Below are 19,570 nucleotides of genomic sequence, written 5' to 3'. Positions count from 1 at the left end.
ATTTGTTAATAATATATAAAAGTATGTTACATATCAGTCTCAAAAAAGGCAAATGAAGCTTGTTTTGTATTGATAAGTTGAAGACTATCCACAAAATTTGTATATTCTGTGTGTTGATAAATTCAAAACTGCAGAGAAATCACCAAGTCCACTGTATTGCACTTAGGTGGAATCAAATAGTGTTCGTTTGTCATGGAGTAAATATGTGGCCCCACTTTAAGTCAAGGCGTTTACTCTGAAGCAATGTGTCTTCACTTGAACTAAACATAAATATTCAAGGATAGGAAAGACTGTGTTTCTCTCCTTCAGGAAAATGACCTGTTGGAGAGTGGTGATGTGTCATTTGGCAGTTATCATTTTAAAAATACTTGTGTTCCTTTTTGCATCATACCTCGATCATTCTGGCAGACAGCCTTCAGGATGCGATGTCCCAGGCCACATTTTCCATGATCGGGGATACAAATGCCTTCAGATATGAGCCATCGATAGCACACTGGATCCTCACAGGGCACAGATTCCACCAAATGAGGACAATGCCCCACAGGCCCTGTGGCTTCCATGAGGACATGGCGCTGTCTCATTCTAAAGCCTAAAAAGAGAAAGAACAAACTTTTCACAGGATTCCCTCCTTACCCAGCATAGGAGAAGCAGCAGCAGGAAGGAAAGCGATGAAACCTTCATTTGAAAACCTGTAGCTCTAAAGCATGCATTATTTCGATGTGCTTTATTTTATGGAAAATGGAGGGACAAAGAAAGAAAAGGAAAGGGAAGGGGAGGTAAGGGAAGGGAAGGGAAGAGAAGGGAAGGAGTAAATGGAAAAGAACTAGAGTGGGAAATCTGTCTTCCAAGAGTTTAGAATCTAGGTGTTAGAGAGGTCAGACGTAATCATAAGAAACAATAAGTAGGACATGTCCAACGGTATCAATAAACAAGTAAAAATAAATGAAGACTCACACAAATAGCCCAAACATACATAAATGCACGTTTTGTTTTTGCTGTAGTTTTTGACATTCGTGTTACTCTGCATAATGTCAAAACACATCTACTATGGCACATCCCTGATGCCTGAGCATTTGCAGATTCATGCCCTGGGATTTCCAGGTCCCCTTGCCCTGTGAGGACAGTACCTCTTTGGACCGCCCTCCCATCCTGGCTAGACATGGGTCCCTGGGCTATTACTCAGCTAAAAAAAAAAAGAACTGTGGAGCTAGGGTCCAAAGTCCCACTATAATTAGGATACAAATGGACCCTACATGCTTCGATCCCACAGAGTCACAAAGGCAGTGTCACATGTATGAAGCAGGTACAAATTGATGGAAATGTGTAGACCATAAGATTGTAGGGAGTGGTGGAGTCTGTGGAGAAATGGAGGATGTGTGCTTGCTCTAAAATGGTTGGCTATTCTTCAGCTTCCATTGACTGTTGACATGAGGGAATGTCGGCTCTCCTTTGCCAAATCTTCCAATTTTGTCTAAGAAGACAGAAATCCAGGTGATATTTTGTTTTTTATATGAAATCTCTATTTTCAAATGATAGAAACTAATGAATGTTTTTCAAGAACAAAGCTAAAAATAAAGTGACTGAGAACTAGATAAAATTCTTGTCTGAGTTTTCAATCTCTCATCTTCATGATATATCACTTCTAAAGGCTATGCCTACCTCCCATGGATCTCATATTTTATATTCAATTCCTTAATTCACCAAATTCAATCAACTGATTCAATTGATTTAATTCCTTTTTTTAAAACAAAACCATTTTATTCCATGGTAAAATTTTAAGAAATTATTCATTTATTACTTGGAGCAAATAAAAAAAAAAAAAAGCCTTTGACAGGAAGGTAGCATGAGAACACTGAATTCCAGAATGTGAGTTAGATATACCATCGCCCTTCCAACAAGAGGAGGAGAGAAGTAGTCTCCCCAACAGGACATGAGTCCATCTGGCCCCCTAAGAAATATTTACAACATTATTCATTATATTCCTCAGACTGTCTTTTTCTATCCCTGAGGCCATATTGCAATTACCAATTTGTATTGTCTCATCCCTTCCCCTTCTCCTTCATCCCCACCCCCTCCCAACTAGCAACTCTCAGTTCTTCCTCTGTGTCCCTGAGATGTAGAGGCCTGACTATCGCACTGTATTTCTGAAGCTGATGTTGAATAATATTGTATGTCAACTATAATTATATATACATATATAACCTCGGGACATGGAGTAGAGTGCGGGAATGGATTCAATGGAATTGTAATAGATAAGCATGGTATTGGGGGTGAGAGGGCAATACATGGGGGGAGGGGGGTTGTTACTTTGTGAGGGTGAAAAGGGTAACTATTGCATTGTTCTGTACACCTGAAACTAACAATAAAAAATTAAAAATTAAAAAATAAAAAATAAAAGAGGAGGAGAGAAGGATAAGTTAGGAAGCAGGAGAGGTAACAAAGCCCAGTATACTTCTCCCACATCTTTGCCAGGGTCATGCCTATTTTTCCACCAATAGTAATGAAATGAAAAGGTTACAAAGCTCAAGGTGTAGCTGGCAAAAGCCTAGCTGGCTTCTCTTAAAATAGCACAGCCAAGGATGCTACAACAAGTTGACACATGGTTTTAGGCCACAAGAGGGAGCCAAGCCTCCTTGGAATATTACAGGGGTAGGCAAGTACTTTATTTATTTATTTATTTATTTATTTATTTATTTATTTATTTATTTATTTATTTTTTTATTTTATTTTCAATTACAGTTGACATATTTTGCATTGATTTCAGGTATACAGCATAGTGGTTAGACATTTATATAATTTACAAAGTGATGCCCCTCCCTGATAAGTCTAGTGCCCACCTGGTACCCTACATAGTCGTTACCGTATTATTGACTATATTCCCTGTGCTATACTTTACATCCCCATGACTATTTTAACGGCCATATTGTCCTTCTTAATTCCTTCACCTTTTCCGCCCAGCCCCCCAACCCTTAAACAGTCATAAGTGCTTTATTTGGGTTTTCTTGGTCTAGGGTTAGTTCATTAAAAGAGACTCTTAGACTCTTACTTTAAGGATCAGCCACTTGTGGGAAGGCATCATTTGGCCAATCAGAAACTGCATTTTCACGGCATTAAAAATATTAAGATCGGGTGACTAAAACAATAGGTGACCTCTGCCTGCTTTGTACCTCTAAGTGTGTGTCATTAATTAGACAAAATAAAACCCAGCTCCCTTTCTGGGCCACCTTGAGTAGAGACACCAGAAATATACAAGGCTCTAAACTACACTTAAACATCAAACCATAATGACCTCCGCGCTCTCAGTGCCACACACCTTGGATGACCACTTCTCTTACATGTAATGCCCCTATTTATTGTCTTATATTTGTGCTTATTTAGTTTGTGTCTATGAGCAGGACATGCCATGGGTCTCCAGGATTTACGTTGCTTGTCAACCAGCTCAGAAACTTACCAGTATTTACTGAGGGACCCTGGGTGTCCTACACCTACAGCTTAATGCCACTGAGGAGCACGTACAGTCTTCCTCTGTAAATCAAGCTGTATCCATCTCCCCATATGTAGATTACATCTCCTCAGTCAATAAATTATTTCAGTCATTCATTTGTACTGCCCTTGCCCTGAACTCTAACTAGGATCAAATCATAGCACAAGCTCAGCATAAAACAAAAACCTTGGATTCTCTTGTTAGCATTTAACTTTAATCACACATCGGTGTTCATGATGGCAGCAGACATCAGGCTTCCCCTGGGTACTTCTGTTCTGAAAGATACACACTGCCAAGTCCATGGTGGCTGAGGCCAGGCAACCGCTTACCTTCATTGGCTCAATTTCATATTAATCCGATATCATCATATTGTAAGCATTAACTCCCACATGTAGATCACTATAATGCACTGTGGGAAGCCACAGGGGGAACAGAAAACATAAATCTTGTCTGCATAGAGAATGTAGTCCAATGGGAAAAGGCACATGCATTAATTAAGCATCTATCCTATACCAAGACTGTGACAGCCACTCTACTTATATTACCCCAAAATAATAAATCCTCAAAACTATTTCATTAGTTACTGTTCTCATTTTACATGCATGTAAACTAGAAGGTACTTGATTGCTTCTCCAAAGGCACATTACTGATGAAATGGATACGTATGAAATTCAGTTGAGGTGTTTCTCAGTTGTTTCCTCCTCACGAGAAAGAACGTAAGTCAGTTCTGTGTATGATGTGCTCTAGCCCCACTTCACACAGTGGATCTGACAGGTACCAGGAAGCATCTCCTTAAGCTAAAGGGGTATAGATTAGAGCAGCGGTTCTCAACCTTCCTAATGCCGCGACCCCTTAATACAGTTCCTCATGTTGTGGTGACCCCAACCATAAAATCATTTTTGTTGCTACTCTATAACTGTAATTTTGCTACTGTTATGAATCATAATGTAAATATCTTTTTGTTTTCTGATGGTCTTAGGCGACCCCTGTGAAAGGGTCGTTCGACCCCCAAAGGGGTCCGCAACCCACAGGTTGAGAACCTGTGGGATTAGAGAGTAGAATTTCAGCCACTGGATAGCAGGAGGAATTAGAATAATCACTTCCTGACCACAGATTTTATTCACCTTTAATGAAACTTAAATTTGTAGGGTTTGAATTTTTTCTATGAACCTAAGGATGTAGTGTATAGTCTACAATTTGAGTGTATATTGTACTACAAATAATTAGAAAAGAGTGAATCATAGGTTGGGGAGGGAAAAGAAAAGAAACACAAATAGTAGAATGGTCATCTTTTTTTTTTTTTTAATTGAAGACATGAAAATATGAACAGAGGCTCAGGAGGGTAAATCCAGGTCAGAAGATTGTATTTCTTTATGTGCTGGTGACCCTAAAGTCAGTGTCCACCTAAGCTTTTACAGAGTTATCCATGGCCAAGGCTGTGTCTCTACACTAACTCCATTGGGACAGATTTAAAGCAAAATCCAGCAGGCTGACCGAAGATGACAGAAGTTTACTCCATCTAAAACATTCCATTTGTCCTTATCTCTGGCAGCTTTGGACATTGGGTAACAATGCTGAGTAAGACAACTCGAACAGATTAAATCTTTGATTCCAACTCTAGGAATCAACCACCATTCCTGCAGGGGTAGCACGCGATCTTATCATTGTTAGTTTACACCCTGTTGTGAGTACAGAAAAGAAGACTCATTGGTAGGGTGATCACGAGCATGAGAACTTAATTCTTAGAATGAGAAGTAGGCACGCATCTCCCCGCCCCTCTCTCCCCCCCACACCCCGCCCTCCGCCGCTCCAACACACACAAAGAAAAATATAAAAGTTGTCTCTTAGTATATATATTATCTGTGACAAAGCAAAATGATTTTATATTCTAATAAAGGTGGATTTATCTAGCAGATGTGAATAGAAAATGAAAAATTTCCCAATTATTATCATAAAGACCAAAAAGGTATCAATATTTCCCTACTTTAGTATGTTGTCTAAATCAATTAGTTTTAGAACATAAAAGACTGTCTTTGTAAAGATAGTAATGGCTTTTCAGTGTCAAAATGCCCTTTCCTATGGAAATTTTTAGGACTTTGGGTGCTATGATTGGGGTAGAACTGTATGGGGGAGGGATGGAATTCCTGACACCCTACCACATAAGCAATTATTTACTGTGACACCATATCAGGAGGCCTTCATTAGTTCCTCTTTAGATCAATTTCAGTGGGCAAAGTTGCCTTTCGAAAATATGTTGGAAAGGGACAAGAAAATCACATAAATGTATGTCTATGTATCAAAAATAATTTTTAAAAATGCGTTGCACCTCTGTATGGAGTTCATCCATCAGCAATTTTTCAGGTCATTTCTCTTTATAGATCTCTAATTATAACTTTCTGGAAATGCATCAAAGAAAAAGCAATGAATGATTAAACCTGATCCAATTTAAATCCCTCTGAAAGGTGTTGTAGCTTCACTTGACAAGTACCAACCTGCGGAGCGCCGTTCCCCTTGTGTGCCTGTCACAGGTCTGATGGAAGGTGTGAAGGCTGTGTACAACAGCTGGCTTTCTAACGCACTCTGAGTGGCTGACAGCCACGACCCTTATTCCTGATTGAATGGCATCTGCCCAAGAGTAACAGCCATAGAAAAATAATTCCTGTAATAACTAATTTCTTCTACTCGATATTAAAATACTTACTGCTTTCCCATTCTTTTCTACTCTTTCAAAAAAAAAAAAAAACATAGTGAATAAAAGAAACATATCAAAGCAATAAAACAGTCACTGGGAAAAGACCGGTGAGGAGCAAAAGTAATTATCTCCAACTTTCCACATTAATTTTCTTGCTGTTGTTGTTTGTTTGTTTTTCTCTCAAATCATCTACCATACACATATCTGTGGTAGATGATATATATCTTATCATTCATTGTCAGTTTACACCCTGTTGTAAATATATATATTTACAACATGTAATATGTGTGTATATTATATATATATATATATATATATATATATATATATAATCTAGAAAAATATGAATATCTTAGATTTCTGCTAGTAGGTCCACTGCAGTTCTTTAGGGCAGAGAATTCAAATGTGAAGCTAAACACCAGCTTACATCCAGAGTTCTCTGATGTTTAATGTATTAGCCTATGTGCTCTACCCTTCATGGAATTCTAAGCCCCATTTAGTTCACGCCAGTCAAAAACTCTAGGAGAACCCACAGTAGTACCATGAGACAGACCGAGACTGAGAGGCGCTCAGACCTCATGCTCACAACCCAGTAGAAATAACAAGAAGATTGCTTACTATCATCATAACACTCTTGGAATCCTGGTAGGCACAGAATCCTTTCCCTAGAGGGAAAATTCTATTCTTTATTCTTCCCAAAAGGGATTACAGGCAGGTGGTCCACGTAGGTCTTAGCAAGACCTTAAAAATCAAAATTCTCTCTGCTCCTGGGAAGCATTTATAGAATAATAAACTTCCAGAGCTGAATAACAATTGCACTTACACTCTCTCCTGTCTGCAATTACTAGTGCCCAAAGCAGGTCATTTAGCCTCAGTATGGGCTTTATAAAACAGAGACTAATTTTTATCAATCCCAGCATGCGTCTCGACTCTGAAGGAGGCTGCAGTGACATTCAGGTGAGAAAGTCTACTGTGTCCACCCTTCCCTTCATCCCCAAAGGCTGAGCCCCTCTGAAAAATGTATTCTTTGGGGCAAAGAAACATACATCCTAGTTACTTGGCACTCTGAAGCTCTTTTTGGCACACTATCCCTTTCTCACACACTGCAATCTAATTCCCCTCTTCCTCCAAAGGCAATGTGCCAGTGCTAAAACACATCCCATACCTTATCTCATAGCTCCAAGATTAGCTCTGGAGGCTAATAGTTCCCACTAGCCAACGTGCACACAGACAGAGGGCTTCTCTGCTAACCTCAGAGCTAAAGCTCTGTCTTGATCCAAACTTCTTTAGGCTTATGGAAGAAATCACTAAGGAGGCCTAGTGTTGGAAGGAACGCTGGACCGAGGAGACAGGAATCCAGATCCTTAGTGCTGGCGTGGCCATTATTAAATCACTATGAGGTTTAGGACCAATTGCTTTACTTCTCTACATTTTAGTTTTGGCATTTTATGAAGTGTACCCTTGCTGAACCTAAATGCTGATGCAAATTCAGACAGTATATTAGTTTCTTAAGGTTTCCAAAACAAAGTACCACAAAGTGGGTGATGTAAAAGACCAGAAACTTACAGTCTCATAGTTCTGGAGGCTAGGAACCCCAAATCAAGGTGTCAGTAGAGCCATGCTCCATTTGCATGCTCTAGAGAAGGATACCTCCATGCTCTCTTCTAGCTTCTGGTGGTTGTTGGCAGCCTTGGCATTCCTTGGTTTGTAGAGGGATCACTGCAATATTTTCCTCTGTATTTGTATGGCTTTCACCTCATGTCTTCTGTGTCCCTGTTGTCACCTGGCACTCCCCCGTGTGTTTCTCTGTGTACAAATTTCTTTCTTTGTATAAGACTAGTTATTGAAATAGTGCCTATACGAATCCTGTGTGACCTCATCTTAACTTGATTACATCTGCAATAACCCTATCTCCAAATAAGGTCATATTCACAAGTACCAGGGGTTAGCATTGAACATATCTGTTTGGAGGACACAATGCAACCCACAGCAGGTGATGTCTAATGAACAGTGGACCAGGGCATATTTGCAGGCGTTGACTTCTACAATAGGGGAATAGGAGAAGTATCCAATGAGGGAAAAGCTTGTCATAAAAACATCTTGAACAAATGGGGCAAATGGAGGGGTCAAAATGTTGTGAGTTTTGCAAATGGGTTCCATGAACCAGCTCTGAGTTATGTGGAAAAGAAAGAATGAAATGAAAGTTAAAAGAACAGTTTTTTCACAAAGGGTTTTGTGAAAAGTTGGGCTCAAGGACCAAAATTACAGAATTAGGGGAAAAAAGTCATTCTCAGAATTTCTGTAGCAACTCTATGGTCCAGAACAAAGGGAACAAAGCATTTAATAAACACCTATTAAGTCTGACCCCAGCATCGCTTCTACCTTCTTGTAGTATCAGCACCCTGTATTTCCTTGAAGGAGCCACCGCTCCTCCACTCTGTCTGTGAGGCTTGGATGGAGCTCTCCCTCCACTGGTGGTCACAAGCCTAGCATCTGGCTACTTCAGCCCCACATCCCCCAGTCAGAGTGACTAGGTCGGAGAAAAGCACGTGACACATATTAGCCAATGAGACTCAGTTCCAGGAAGCCTGCTGGAACTTTTAGGAAAGGCATTTCTTTTTACTTTATTTACTGTAAAAAAATATTATTATTATTATCATGATTATTATTATTATTATTATTTTGGTAGTGAGAATCTGAAGATCTACTCTCTTAGCAACTTTCAAGTATACAACACAATATTGTTAACTATCATCCCCAGGCTGTACATTAGATCCTCAGAATGCATTCATTTTATAACTGAAAGTTTGTATCTTTTGATCAACATCTCCCGATTATCCCACTCCCCAGCCCTGGCACTCACCATGCTATTCTCTCTATGAATTCAGTTTTCTTAATATTTCACATATAAGTGAAATAAAACAATATTTGTTTTTCTCTGATATTTCAGTTTGCATCATGCTCTCAAGTTTCATCAATGTTATCACAAATAGCAGAATTTCCTTTTTTTATTGCTAAATAACATTCCTTTGTGTGTGTCTGCGTGTGTGTGCGTGTGTGTGTGTGTGTGTGTGTGTGTGTGTGTTTAAATATGTATCACATTTTCTTTAACCATTCATCTGGTGACAGACACATAGGTTGTTTCCATGTCTTGACTATTGTGAATAACACTGCAATGAATATGGGGGTGCAGAGAGCATAGATCTTAAAAGTTCTTAACACAAACACACACACACACAGTAGCTATGTGAGGAGATGGATGTGTTAAATAACTTTATTGTTGTTATCATTTTGTAATATATATGCATATCAAATCATCATGTTATATACCTTAAAATTACACAATGCTATATATATCAATTACATCTCAAAAAACTGAAAACAAAATAATTGACCATTAAAAAATAATAAGATGCCATCCTTGATAAGACACTATGTTTATTACAATGTTTGGGAGAAAAAAAATACCTCTACATAAAATGTACTTATCGATTTTATGACACAATTAAAACTAGAAACCCACAACATGAAAAAAAATGGATCTAAGAATCAAGGAAACAAAAGATTTTTAGCCTCATTTTTCAATTTGCAATTTGTAGACCATGTTGATGTTATCTTACATCTGAAAGTTTGGGTGAAACTGAGAAACATTTACAGTCTGCCCTACTGGAATCCTAAATAGAGTTTCATGTTTCTTGAAGACAGATTATTAGAATGAGATAGTGGTGCCTAATATTTTGTTTTGTTTTGTTTTAAATCAAATGTCAATTGAATAAAATAATGTTTGAATGTTATGTTGCCTTCAAAGAAGCAGTAAACAATGTATCACTAAAGAGGTTTAGAATCTCTGTTAACCAATTCTAGGAAATAGATGTTTCAAATCAGACTTACAACAATTTGTTGTTGCCCTGTTATTTGTCAGATGAATAATCACTTAAAAATATATGATAAGTAAAAGTAGATTTACTAACAAGGAGGGTACACAATAAATTTAACAGTTAAAAAAAAATAATAATGCTGGTTTGGGCCTGCCTTAAACTGAACGTAATACAGAGAAAGGTAGAAGCAAGAGATAGAAACACAAAGATGTTAAAGGGAAAGAGAAAAGAATGAGACTATAGAAACCGAAGATCATAAAGAGAAAAAGAAAGAATGAAAGAGACTGACATCTATACCAGATATTTTTGGATGCAGTGCTAACTTCCTTCTATTTTTTAGCTACATGTGCTAATAAATTCCCTTCATTTGGTTTATGTCACTTTGAATTGTGTTTCTGTCATCTATAACCAAAAGTGTCCCAAATAATGTAAGGCCCACTTGGCCTGGTGTGGGTTCTACAGCTTTGAAAACTAAGGAAGGCGACATTCACTCAATGCACCAAAGTTTCTCCAGCGTGGACAGCCATGGTCACAGTGGCTGCGGCAGCCTAAATCCTGCCTCAAGTCATTTTCTAGACAGACACCTTAACCCAGAGTGGCACAGGTTGGACATAAGAGAGCTGATTCTAATAACATGTAAGTCACCTTGGGAAGTGTCATATGCAATAGCAAGAGACTGACAAGGTCCAATTATACACATGTGCAGCACAAGACCATGGATTGTGGGCATTAGTATTAATGAGAAATTACGTGTGTCCATAAGCTGAAGAGGCTTAGGGGATATTCTGGTTACTTGGACAGTAAGAAAGTAGCACTAGCCTCAGGTTCCACTGAGATCCAGGTTTCTATTGTTTGATAAAAGAATTAAAGTTAGCTTCTTCCTGCCTTAGACTTACCACGCACCCTCCTCTTCTGCCTTGAAACAGCAGTCAGAATAAAGGGAAAAGCTTGGCAACATGATGTGTGAGCCCAGGAGTGCATCTACATGCATGTATGGGCTGTAGGGCCTGCTGAAAAGGGGGTTTTCAAATGGACCCAAATTTCAGCTGAGAGCACCGGTCTGAGAACATCAAGTACTTGCCCATGGAGTCTTTCTCTGCATGTGATAACGAGGATTAGTCCTCAGCAAACAGCCTAACTTCCGGAATGTGTTCGATCTCATTTCTCTTAGGAAAGGAGAACATTTCTTTTTAGTCCTGCCATTTAAAGGAAATATCAATACAAACTGAAGGACCAATGAAAGGGAAGTCAAGATGGCACAGGAATGAACTTTTGAAAATGAAGATGTGCATTTTAATAGCAACTGAAAGAAAACAAGACAATAGAGGCCTACAAAATTAAATAAGCACATAAAGTGTGAAGGTTTCACTTTAAGCCTAAGGACAAGATCTGAAAGTAAACAACAAGTGTAAACGCCCCTCATGAAAATATGAACTATACCATCAAATTCAGCATGTGTTAACCTGAAAATAAATAGGCATGCAAAACAGTTGTTTCCTGATGCAATTACCAAAATCATGTCTAATTTCCTCATTATAACCATTCCATATATAAAACATTAAGCTATACCATTATTTTTTTAAAGATTTTTATTGGGGAATTGGGGGGATGGGAACAGCGCTGGGGAATTGGGGGAAGGGGAACAGACAAGTTGCTATCATTTTGTTCTTCAGTCTAGTTGTGGAGGACGTTGCTTCACTGGCCCAAGTTGGCACCATCATTGCGCTCTTCCTGGACGAGGCAGATCAGTCGCTGACTTCTGGAGAGCCGCTCACTGCGGCTGCTGGCCGCTCACGCTGGCTGCTGGCTACACACGGTAGCCCATGGCAACCCACTGCCACAGGGGCTGCAGCCTACGCCAAGGCCACATGGCAGCCCAGCTCCAGGTTGAGCTGTTGTTCAGCATCTTAGCTGTAGAGGGCAGCGCCACTGGCCCTCATATGTGGGATCCGAACCGGGGTCCTCTGGCGTCCCAAGCCAGTTCTTAACCATCGTGCCACTCAGCCGGCCCTAAGCTATAACCATTTTTTAAATAATTTTCATTTCATGAGCTATGAGCCTAATTAAAGGTCAATCAAGGTCAGAGTCTGTGTTGCATAGAAATGTCCCCAATGGCCTCCCTCAAAACTGAATGCTGTCAGGCTTCAGCGGGTTATCTAAATTTTACAAACAAATATTGTTTTAAGCAGGCTTAATCAGCTACTTAGGTTACAGAATAAATGTGTGTACCCGGGAAGTAAACGAAGCACACACAAACGAGGCACTCACCTTTTCTCCCCTGAGGCTCGCGGCAGTTCTCATGGATGCACGTGCCCCAGGATGACCAGGAAGACACTATACAGTCTGTAGAGCAAGGGATACTGCAGAGCTGAGAGGCTGCGGGGGCAGGTCCCAAACATAATGCCTTTTCCACAGGTCTAGAGACTGAAGGACAAAAAACAGAAAAAAAAAAAAGAATGGTCCATGTCACATTCTCTGGAAATCTCTAGTATTGCTCCTGACTCTATGAGCTTGCCTTGCCCACATCAGCTTTATGGTTAAAAGGGGTGTATGCAAACAAAGCATAAACATTCTTTAATCCTCATTGCTTTGCTGTGCATTATTAGCATTTTAGGCGAGAAAAGGCAAAAACACAAAAAGCAGCATAAAGGACATGCACTTGATTTTCCTGCATCACAGAGTATTCCCTGGAAACCCAAGAGAGTACTAGAAATATAGATACAAATTATCTAGAGCTATGATTTTTAAAAAATTAAATGGCTTTGTGAAGTTTCAAGATGAGTCTATCTTGGTGATATAAATTACTGGGTTGCTGTGAAAAAATAAAAATTGAACCCCTGAGGTGGGGTGTTTAGCATAACCAATCTACTGCTGTTACTCCCCTGAGGGGTGAAGCTCGGAAAGACACAGAAGAAAAATGGTTCTTAGAATAAGAAGAATAATCAGGATCTGTGACTGTAGAATTAGCCCCTGCAAGTTGGTTTCATTAGGAAGGATACCCAGGGGCACAAGGAGTGTCTAAGGAGCCACAGAGAATGCCACACTCAGCACCTTCCAGCATTTCCTGGTGTGCCCCTGCACCCAGAACACGTCCAGAGCTGGGTCATTGCGAGGGGTGGGGGGTGGGGCAGTGACCATCAGTGGCATTCACCAAGTGCCATCTCTATGCAAACCCATCCTGGACACCATAAAAATACACAGATGAAGAAGACTAGATCCTGATCCTTGTGGAGTTTAAAACATAAAAGGAACTAGGATAGAATACCCGAAAAATGACACAATCAAAGAACAGCCAAATGCATAACTCCATTTGCAAAGAATGACCTCACTCTAAGAAGGCTTGGGAGCCATTCAGAGTTTGTGAGCAAAGCGTTTAAGTTCAGATGGTTTCATCTCATGGAGTGGCTTGTACTATTGTCTAACTATTTCCTATGTGTCGTTTCCATCCAGTTAAGAAAATTAGAACTGCTTCTAAGGCAGAAACTGGCGTGAGAGGATTGGGTGGTGAATCACACCGTCTACTTTGCTTCCTCACTCCTTAAGTGAGATAAGTTGAGTTACGTGAGTTAAATTGGGGAAAGTTGGCAATAAATCAGTGCTCTGACCAGGAAAGGCTTGAACATAATCCAAAACAACAGCAAAATAAAAAAAATACTGTCATGAAGCAGTTGTAACCCAGGGGCAAAAAAGGGTTTCTAAAGAACAATGGGGCAGCTTGAGGTGATTATGAGGGTGAATGGGAAAAATAAAAGGTTGCAAAGGAAAAATAATAACACTTTGTTTGCAATTAATTCTTTTACAGTTTACTAAAAGGATGTGATCTGATAAGTGGGACGAGGAGGCTGGAGTAACCAGCACCGGGGATGCACACGTGACACTGATGCACTGTAGGTAAAGAAGAACCTGTGAGATGGGGAAGAGGTTTGTGATTCCTTCCTCAGCAGTGAGCAAGAGGAGACACACATGACAGCAGTTCACTGAGTAAATTATGCACTCCTTCCAAAATCACTAATCACCCACTCTCAGTAAGGACCCCATGGATGTTGTGTCTGCTTTCAAGCAGCTCTAAGTCAAGACGGGTAAGTGAAGTAGCATATTAATAAAATTGATGGAAAGAGATATGTCAAAGCATTATATAAGTAGGAAGCTGCAGAAATGTCTTTGTGTCCAGACCCATGCTTGTTAGAATGTGTTTTCACAAACTCAAATTTAGTTCCAAAAACAAAACCTTAACAATGATGGAGAAGTGAGTAGGGCAAGTAAACTGATTAGTCTAGTTATTTAATAAACATTTATGGTGCATGCCAGGCACCAGTTATATATCAATTCATTTAACCTGCATAACTTCCCCGTGAGAGATTTACTACTAGTAGTAGTATTTATTATTTTAAAAATGAGGAAATTGTGACACAAATATTTACTCCCTTTCCCACATTTCCAGTCCTGAGCGGTGGAGCTGGGATTTGGATATAAGCATCTGTCTCTTAACCACTGCACTAAGAGATCCCATCATTAGCCATTCAACCTACATTGATAAGTGCCTACCACGTGTTAACACTGTACTAGGTACTGAAGCCAGAATAGTGAGTAAATCAGAATAATGAGTAAATCACTGCCCTCATGGAGCCCATATTCCAGTGTGAGTTGATACTAATCATACATGAGTCCATGAACTCCAACGGAAGACTGCAAAGCTGTGACGGCCGCTTCTCTTTCCTTTGCCATGGCTGTCTCACTGTAACACCAGACAGACTTTAAGTGTCTGATGATCAATGCTGAGAAGATACCCTAAATCTCTCAGCTTCAGGACTGAAAAGACACTTGCTGCCACTACCTCTCTACTTTAATTTCAACCCTTTCATTGAAACTAGTTAATCCACCAGTTCAATGACCAAGCACACAGTGGGCCTGCATTAAATCTTCTCATAAGTTCTAGGATTGTCTGTGTAGGGAAGGCTTCAAGTGGGCAGCGCAATTGGAAAGAGACTGGGGAGCTTGTCCTGAAGCAGTGTTTGTCTAGGACACTATTTTTACAGATATTATGCTTATTTGGCTTATTTTAGGAAAGCTGTTGAGGATTATTGGGAGGTAAGGGGTTAAGTCCCTGAGGTCCCCTTTGATTAATACTTAACTGTCAATCGGTTGATTGTTGGACATTAGGGCTAATGGCACTCCTAAGATTTAGAAGTAGGAGGGAGTGACATGATGTGCTGGAGAAGAACAGGAAAGGACTTCCCTGGGAACTACTAAGTGACATAATTGGAGGCCCAGGGGTGGGATTGAAGCCATTTGTCATAGCACTCATGCCTCTTCTGCACCTGCTGCTTTGACAGACAGTAGATCTTTATCCATATCAATAAATTCTTCCAGTCCCAGGCGACATGTCTAAGATGCTTCATTTAGGCACTGAATCAATGTGCTTGGGTCAACCTATCTCTTTCTCAGACCCCCTGGGCTACATTTAATCTACAAATAAATCATGGGTAAGTCACAAAGCACTTACCAGCTTCAGACGACTTAGGTAGTCATCTCTCAGAAAAGAGTGAACACAGGATATTTCTATGCCTTTTGACTGGTAGAGCTAGAAGGGAGCTTTAGAGCTAATTAATTTAGTTTAATTCATCAATGTTACTGAGAAACTGAGCTCTAAAGACCTTAGGCGCTTTCTCCAAGTTCACTCAGCAAACCCAGGGCGCAGCAAGACCTGAGGCCTGTTCCAGGTGGTTGATTTACCTCCATTTATCCCACTTCATCTTCCTTTCATGGAACGAAGGCATCAGACAGGACACATGAGGTTGTTTACACCAAGGATATTTTATTTACGAATCACAGTGACCACACAGGAGGCAGCCAGTGACAAAACAGATCCAAGGTACCTACCCAGGAAGGCAGCGGGCTCAATGTAACCCTTCTGACAAAATCTAAACCCTTCCTCTCCTTAACTGCTATTTCAAAACTACTCCAAACCCCTTTCCAGACCTCTCCCACAAAGCAGGATGTAGTGAGAAAAAAGTTTGCTCCACTGCAAATGACTGTTTAATTATTTTATTTGTGGTTGTTCATGCCATAATACAATTATTTTAGCGTGAGGTCGGAACATGACCTGGGCCACCTGGAATTGGATGGTCTGTGCAGTTTACTCTTTATGAAACCCTCACATCTTCCTAGCCAAACTCTAACCATGATATTTGTTGGAAGAATTGCTGTTTTTCTACTCCCCTGCACTCCATACTCTGGATGTATGGATGGCGACGACTTTATTTCTATTTACTAACTCTGTCTCCTCTAATGCAATGAATTCTTGCTCTAATCAGTGCACCTATTCAGTGCAGGGCTTAGCTTGTCCCACTTTTTCCAACTGTCTTTGAAATCATGTCACTTTGAGGCCTTCTGCCATTCCTGTGTTGACAAACTGCCTGACTAGATAAGCAATTACCCGAGGTCGTATAGGCTACTTAGCTTTTGTAGGCAGCAACGTTAGCCCCTGTAGAGACTTCTCATGACCACCGTGTTAAAGAGCCAAAATAACTTATAACTTGGATAAATTAAGATCACTGCATAGTGGTAGCTTTCTAAGGGCTAGGGAATATATTACAGTATTATAAGTGACTGTACATATGCAATAGTCATTACAACTTTGGATATTTAAGTACCTAACCTGGAATTTTTCATTTGCAATAAGAAATTATTAAATTGACCTGCCTTACAAGAAATGTGAAAGTCTGCTACTGATTGCAAAGTTGCCTTAAATAATGAATTACTCCATGAACAGAATGTTAATTAATAAGGAGAAAAATATGCTGGTAGATGATATGTTTAATGGTTAAATAAAACTTTTCTTAATCCTAGAAATATACAAAGTTCATGGGTTTCCTTAATCACAAGGTGATTGCAGATAAGCATACAAATTCAATCAATATGAATTGTAATTAAGAAAATGCCTGTTGTGATCATTAGCATGTGGCTGTCATTGTAAAGAAAAATGAGTTCCTTCACATTTCATTCTTGGGAACTAAATCCAGCTCTAATTCAAACTAATTTGAATTAATACAGAAATAAGTTGGCAAAGATTCAATAAGAATATATTACTCCCACCCCTACTAATGGCCATTTTCTAAGATTTAAATAAATATTAAATATCTTTTAACTCCTCAAAAAGAAATTAAACTGAAATTGCATAATATTATTTAATTATAATCAATAATAATTAGTTATAATTAATAAGACTAGAGGCATCCCTGTCTAGTTTATTAAAAAATGAGTTACATTTGCTTAAAGTAAAAAGAGTTATCACAAGAGTCCATGTGATTTTTTTTAAAATATATCTGTTATTGTATGAAAAATCATCAGTCTTTCAAAATTCAGAATGCGTTTGAGGTAATTCTATTATAGCATAATGGAGCTCACCTTTCCCTCTGGAAAGAAAGAGGAATCTCGAAGATGGTCAAGAAATTAGTCACAAGATACTGACCTTTTCGTAGTGTTTTGAAGAAAATAGAGGTGAAAAGGAAGTAAAGGTGATGTCACTTCCTTGGAACTCAAAACCTGCATTCTGTCTGTTTTCTGTCTTATGGGTACTAAGTGCTCCTATGAACAACACACTCTATCTCCAGTTGATTTTACATAAGAGATTTGATTTCCAGAATGACATCAACCTGCACAAAGAAGTTAAATTCATTTCAATTTTCCTATAAACCCCCAAGGGAATTCCCACCCAAAACTCAGGACCCCTGCATTCCACGGGCTTGCTAAGAAATAATCATAATAGAAACAGCAATTGCTAAGATTTAACTCAAAACTAATGAAAGAGCTGAATTATGTAAAAATGCTGCTTTCTAAATGATTTTTGAGAAACAATATCGCATCTGACATATTCATTTAGGGAGTGTACTGACTTGGCAGAAATTCAATCCACCTCACTGCCAAAATAAATAGGCCTCTTCTACAGACTGAAGGAGTCAAGTGGCTGAAGGGCTAAGATAAATAATATTACAATTTTAACCAGAAAGCTATTTTCCTTCAAGAAGTTTCGTGTATTATTTCAATTGCCTTTTGCCACTGGGATTTGCAAAATAATGTATCATTCTTTTAACTTAGTGGATAGAATAAAAGCAAATCTGTCTTCTAACACTTATAGGCAGCTTAAAGAATTAAATCACATCTCATCCAATTATACCTAATAAAGCTTAATTTTAGCCATATTGTGACTCTCTTGGCAAAGTACTGTGCAATACATTTTGGCAGGAGGATGTGTGTGTATGTGCAGCAAATTTAATATCTAAAAATAATTCCTGCAATTAGAAATGATTATGAGAAATTTGGCCACATGTTAAAAAGTTTTCCAAATTTCATTTATTTCATATAGCCAATTAGAAAATGCCTATCAACTAGTGATTTTTCTTAATGCTACAGAGTAACAACACAATAGGCAAAGATAGGAAACAATATTCAGAATAAAAATGAAGACAAAATAGATGAAGTATGTATATAATTTTACAAAGTAATCAGAACCAGCATCCAGTAATTACATAGTTCAGGGAGAAATATAGTAGCCTTCATCCCTATATTTATATATTTCTAACATCATCTATTCTCTCCTCTGTTCCACTTTTGAAAATTTCTTTTTGATTGTTTCTAAGACTTCTAGCTAAGAGCTAAAAGCGGGCTATGGGGAGGATGGAAAGAACAAGAGCTGACCTAAATGGCATCTTTTACAATTTACAGAGTTAAAAATATCATTATTGATGAAAGAATGGACAGAAGAAAAGTGAAAGATGGGGAAGTGGTCAGGCAAAGAGAAAAGGTGAAAAGGCAGAGAGGCAGGTGAGAGAAAAAGTTGTCTCCAGAGATGTCAAGAGCAGAGTATGCAGCGTCAGGGAAGTGTACCTTTAGAAAGGGTTTTAGTGCAAGAGCCTTCTCATACTCACACTTCACAACCTGGAATTCATTTTCCCATACAAACAATGACAAGAGCTAAATGAGAGAGCCAGTTTTTCCTGGGAATGACCACAAATACCTACTTCAAAGATTAACGCTAGTAATGATAGCTTACACATATTAACAACCCATTTGGCACTGTGCTAAGCACTTCAATACAATTTCTCATTTATTCATAACAATCATTCCAAGGTAAGTACAATTATTGTTCCCATTTTATAGATGAAATAACTGAGGCTAAACTGTTTGCCTAAAAAAGCAAAGCTGATAAGGGACAAATACCCATATCCTTTAACACTACACTATACTATGATTTTTTTGTGTTTGTAATAATAAGTATGATACAAAAAAAAATATGCTGTAACACTAATTCTTGATCAGGAAAATAAATAAGTGGACATTGTGTCCACTTCCAAAACATGTTTGATGTGAGTTCAAATAGAAAAGAATAGGTTGAAAGTATCAATAGTAAAGGCCTCAGGAAAGGTAAGTGCTGTTAAAGAAAGATGAGAAGCTGGGTGGGTATTTTTTATATGATTCTGAAAGGTATGTTGATTATTACTAATGGTTTGAGGGAGT

General features: G+C 38.9%; 1 protein-coding gene across 1 annotated transcript in view; it reads right to left on the bottom strand.

Moving 5' to 3' along the window:
- Positions 1-391: 391 nt before the first annotated feature.
- Positions 392-19,570, bottom strand: part of THSD7B (thrombospondin type 1 domain containing 7B) — a gene marked incomplete at its 3' end in the record, with an annotated part of 392,396 nt that continues 373,217 nt past the window's right edge. Inside the window, exons 6-7 of the mRNA XM_019661345.1 lie at positions 12,323-12,478; positions 392-589 (exon numbers count right to left, since the gene is read on the bottom strand). Coding sequence (XP_019516890.1) covers positions 392-589; positions 12,323-12,478 — 354 coding nt within the window. The remainder of the gene's footprint in view (positions 590-12,322; positions 12,479-19,570) is intronic.

The sequence above is a fragment of the Hipposideros armiger genome, unplaced genomic scaffold (assembly GCF_001890085.2).
Source record: "Hipposideros armiger isolate ML-2016 unplaced genomic scaffold, ASM189008v1 scaffold_345, whole genome shotgun sequence".
Classification (NCBI taxonomy): Eukaryota; Metazoa; Chordata; class Mammalia; order Chiroptera; family Hipposideridae; genus Hipposideros; species Hipposideros armiger.
This window is presented reverse-complemented; position numbering and strand designations above follow the sequence as displayed.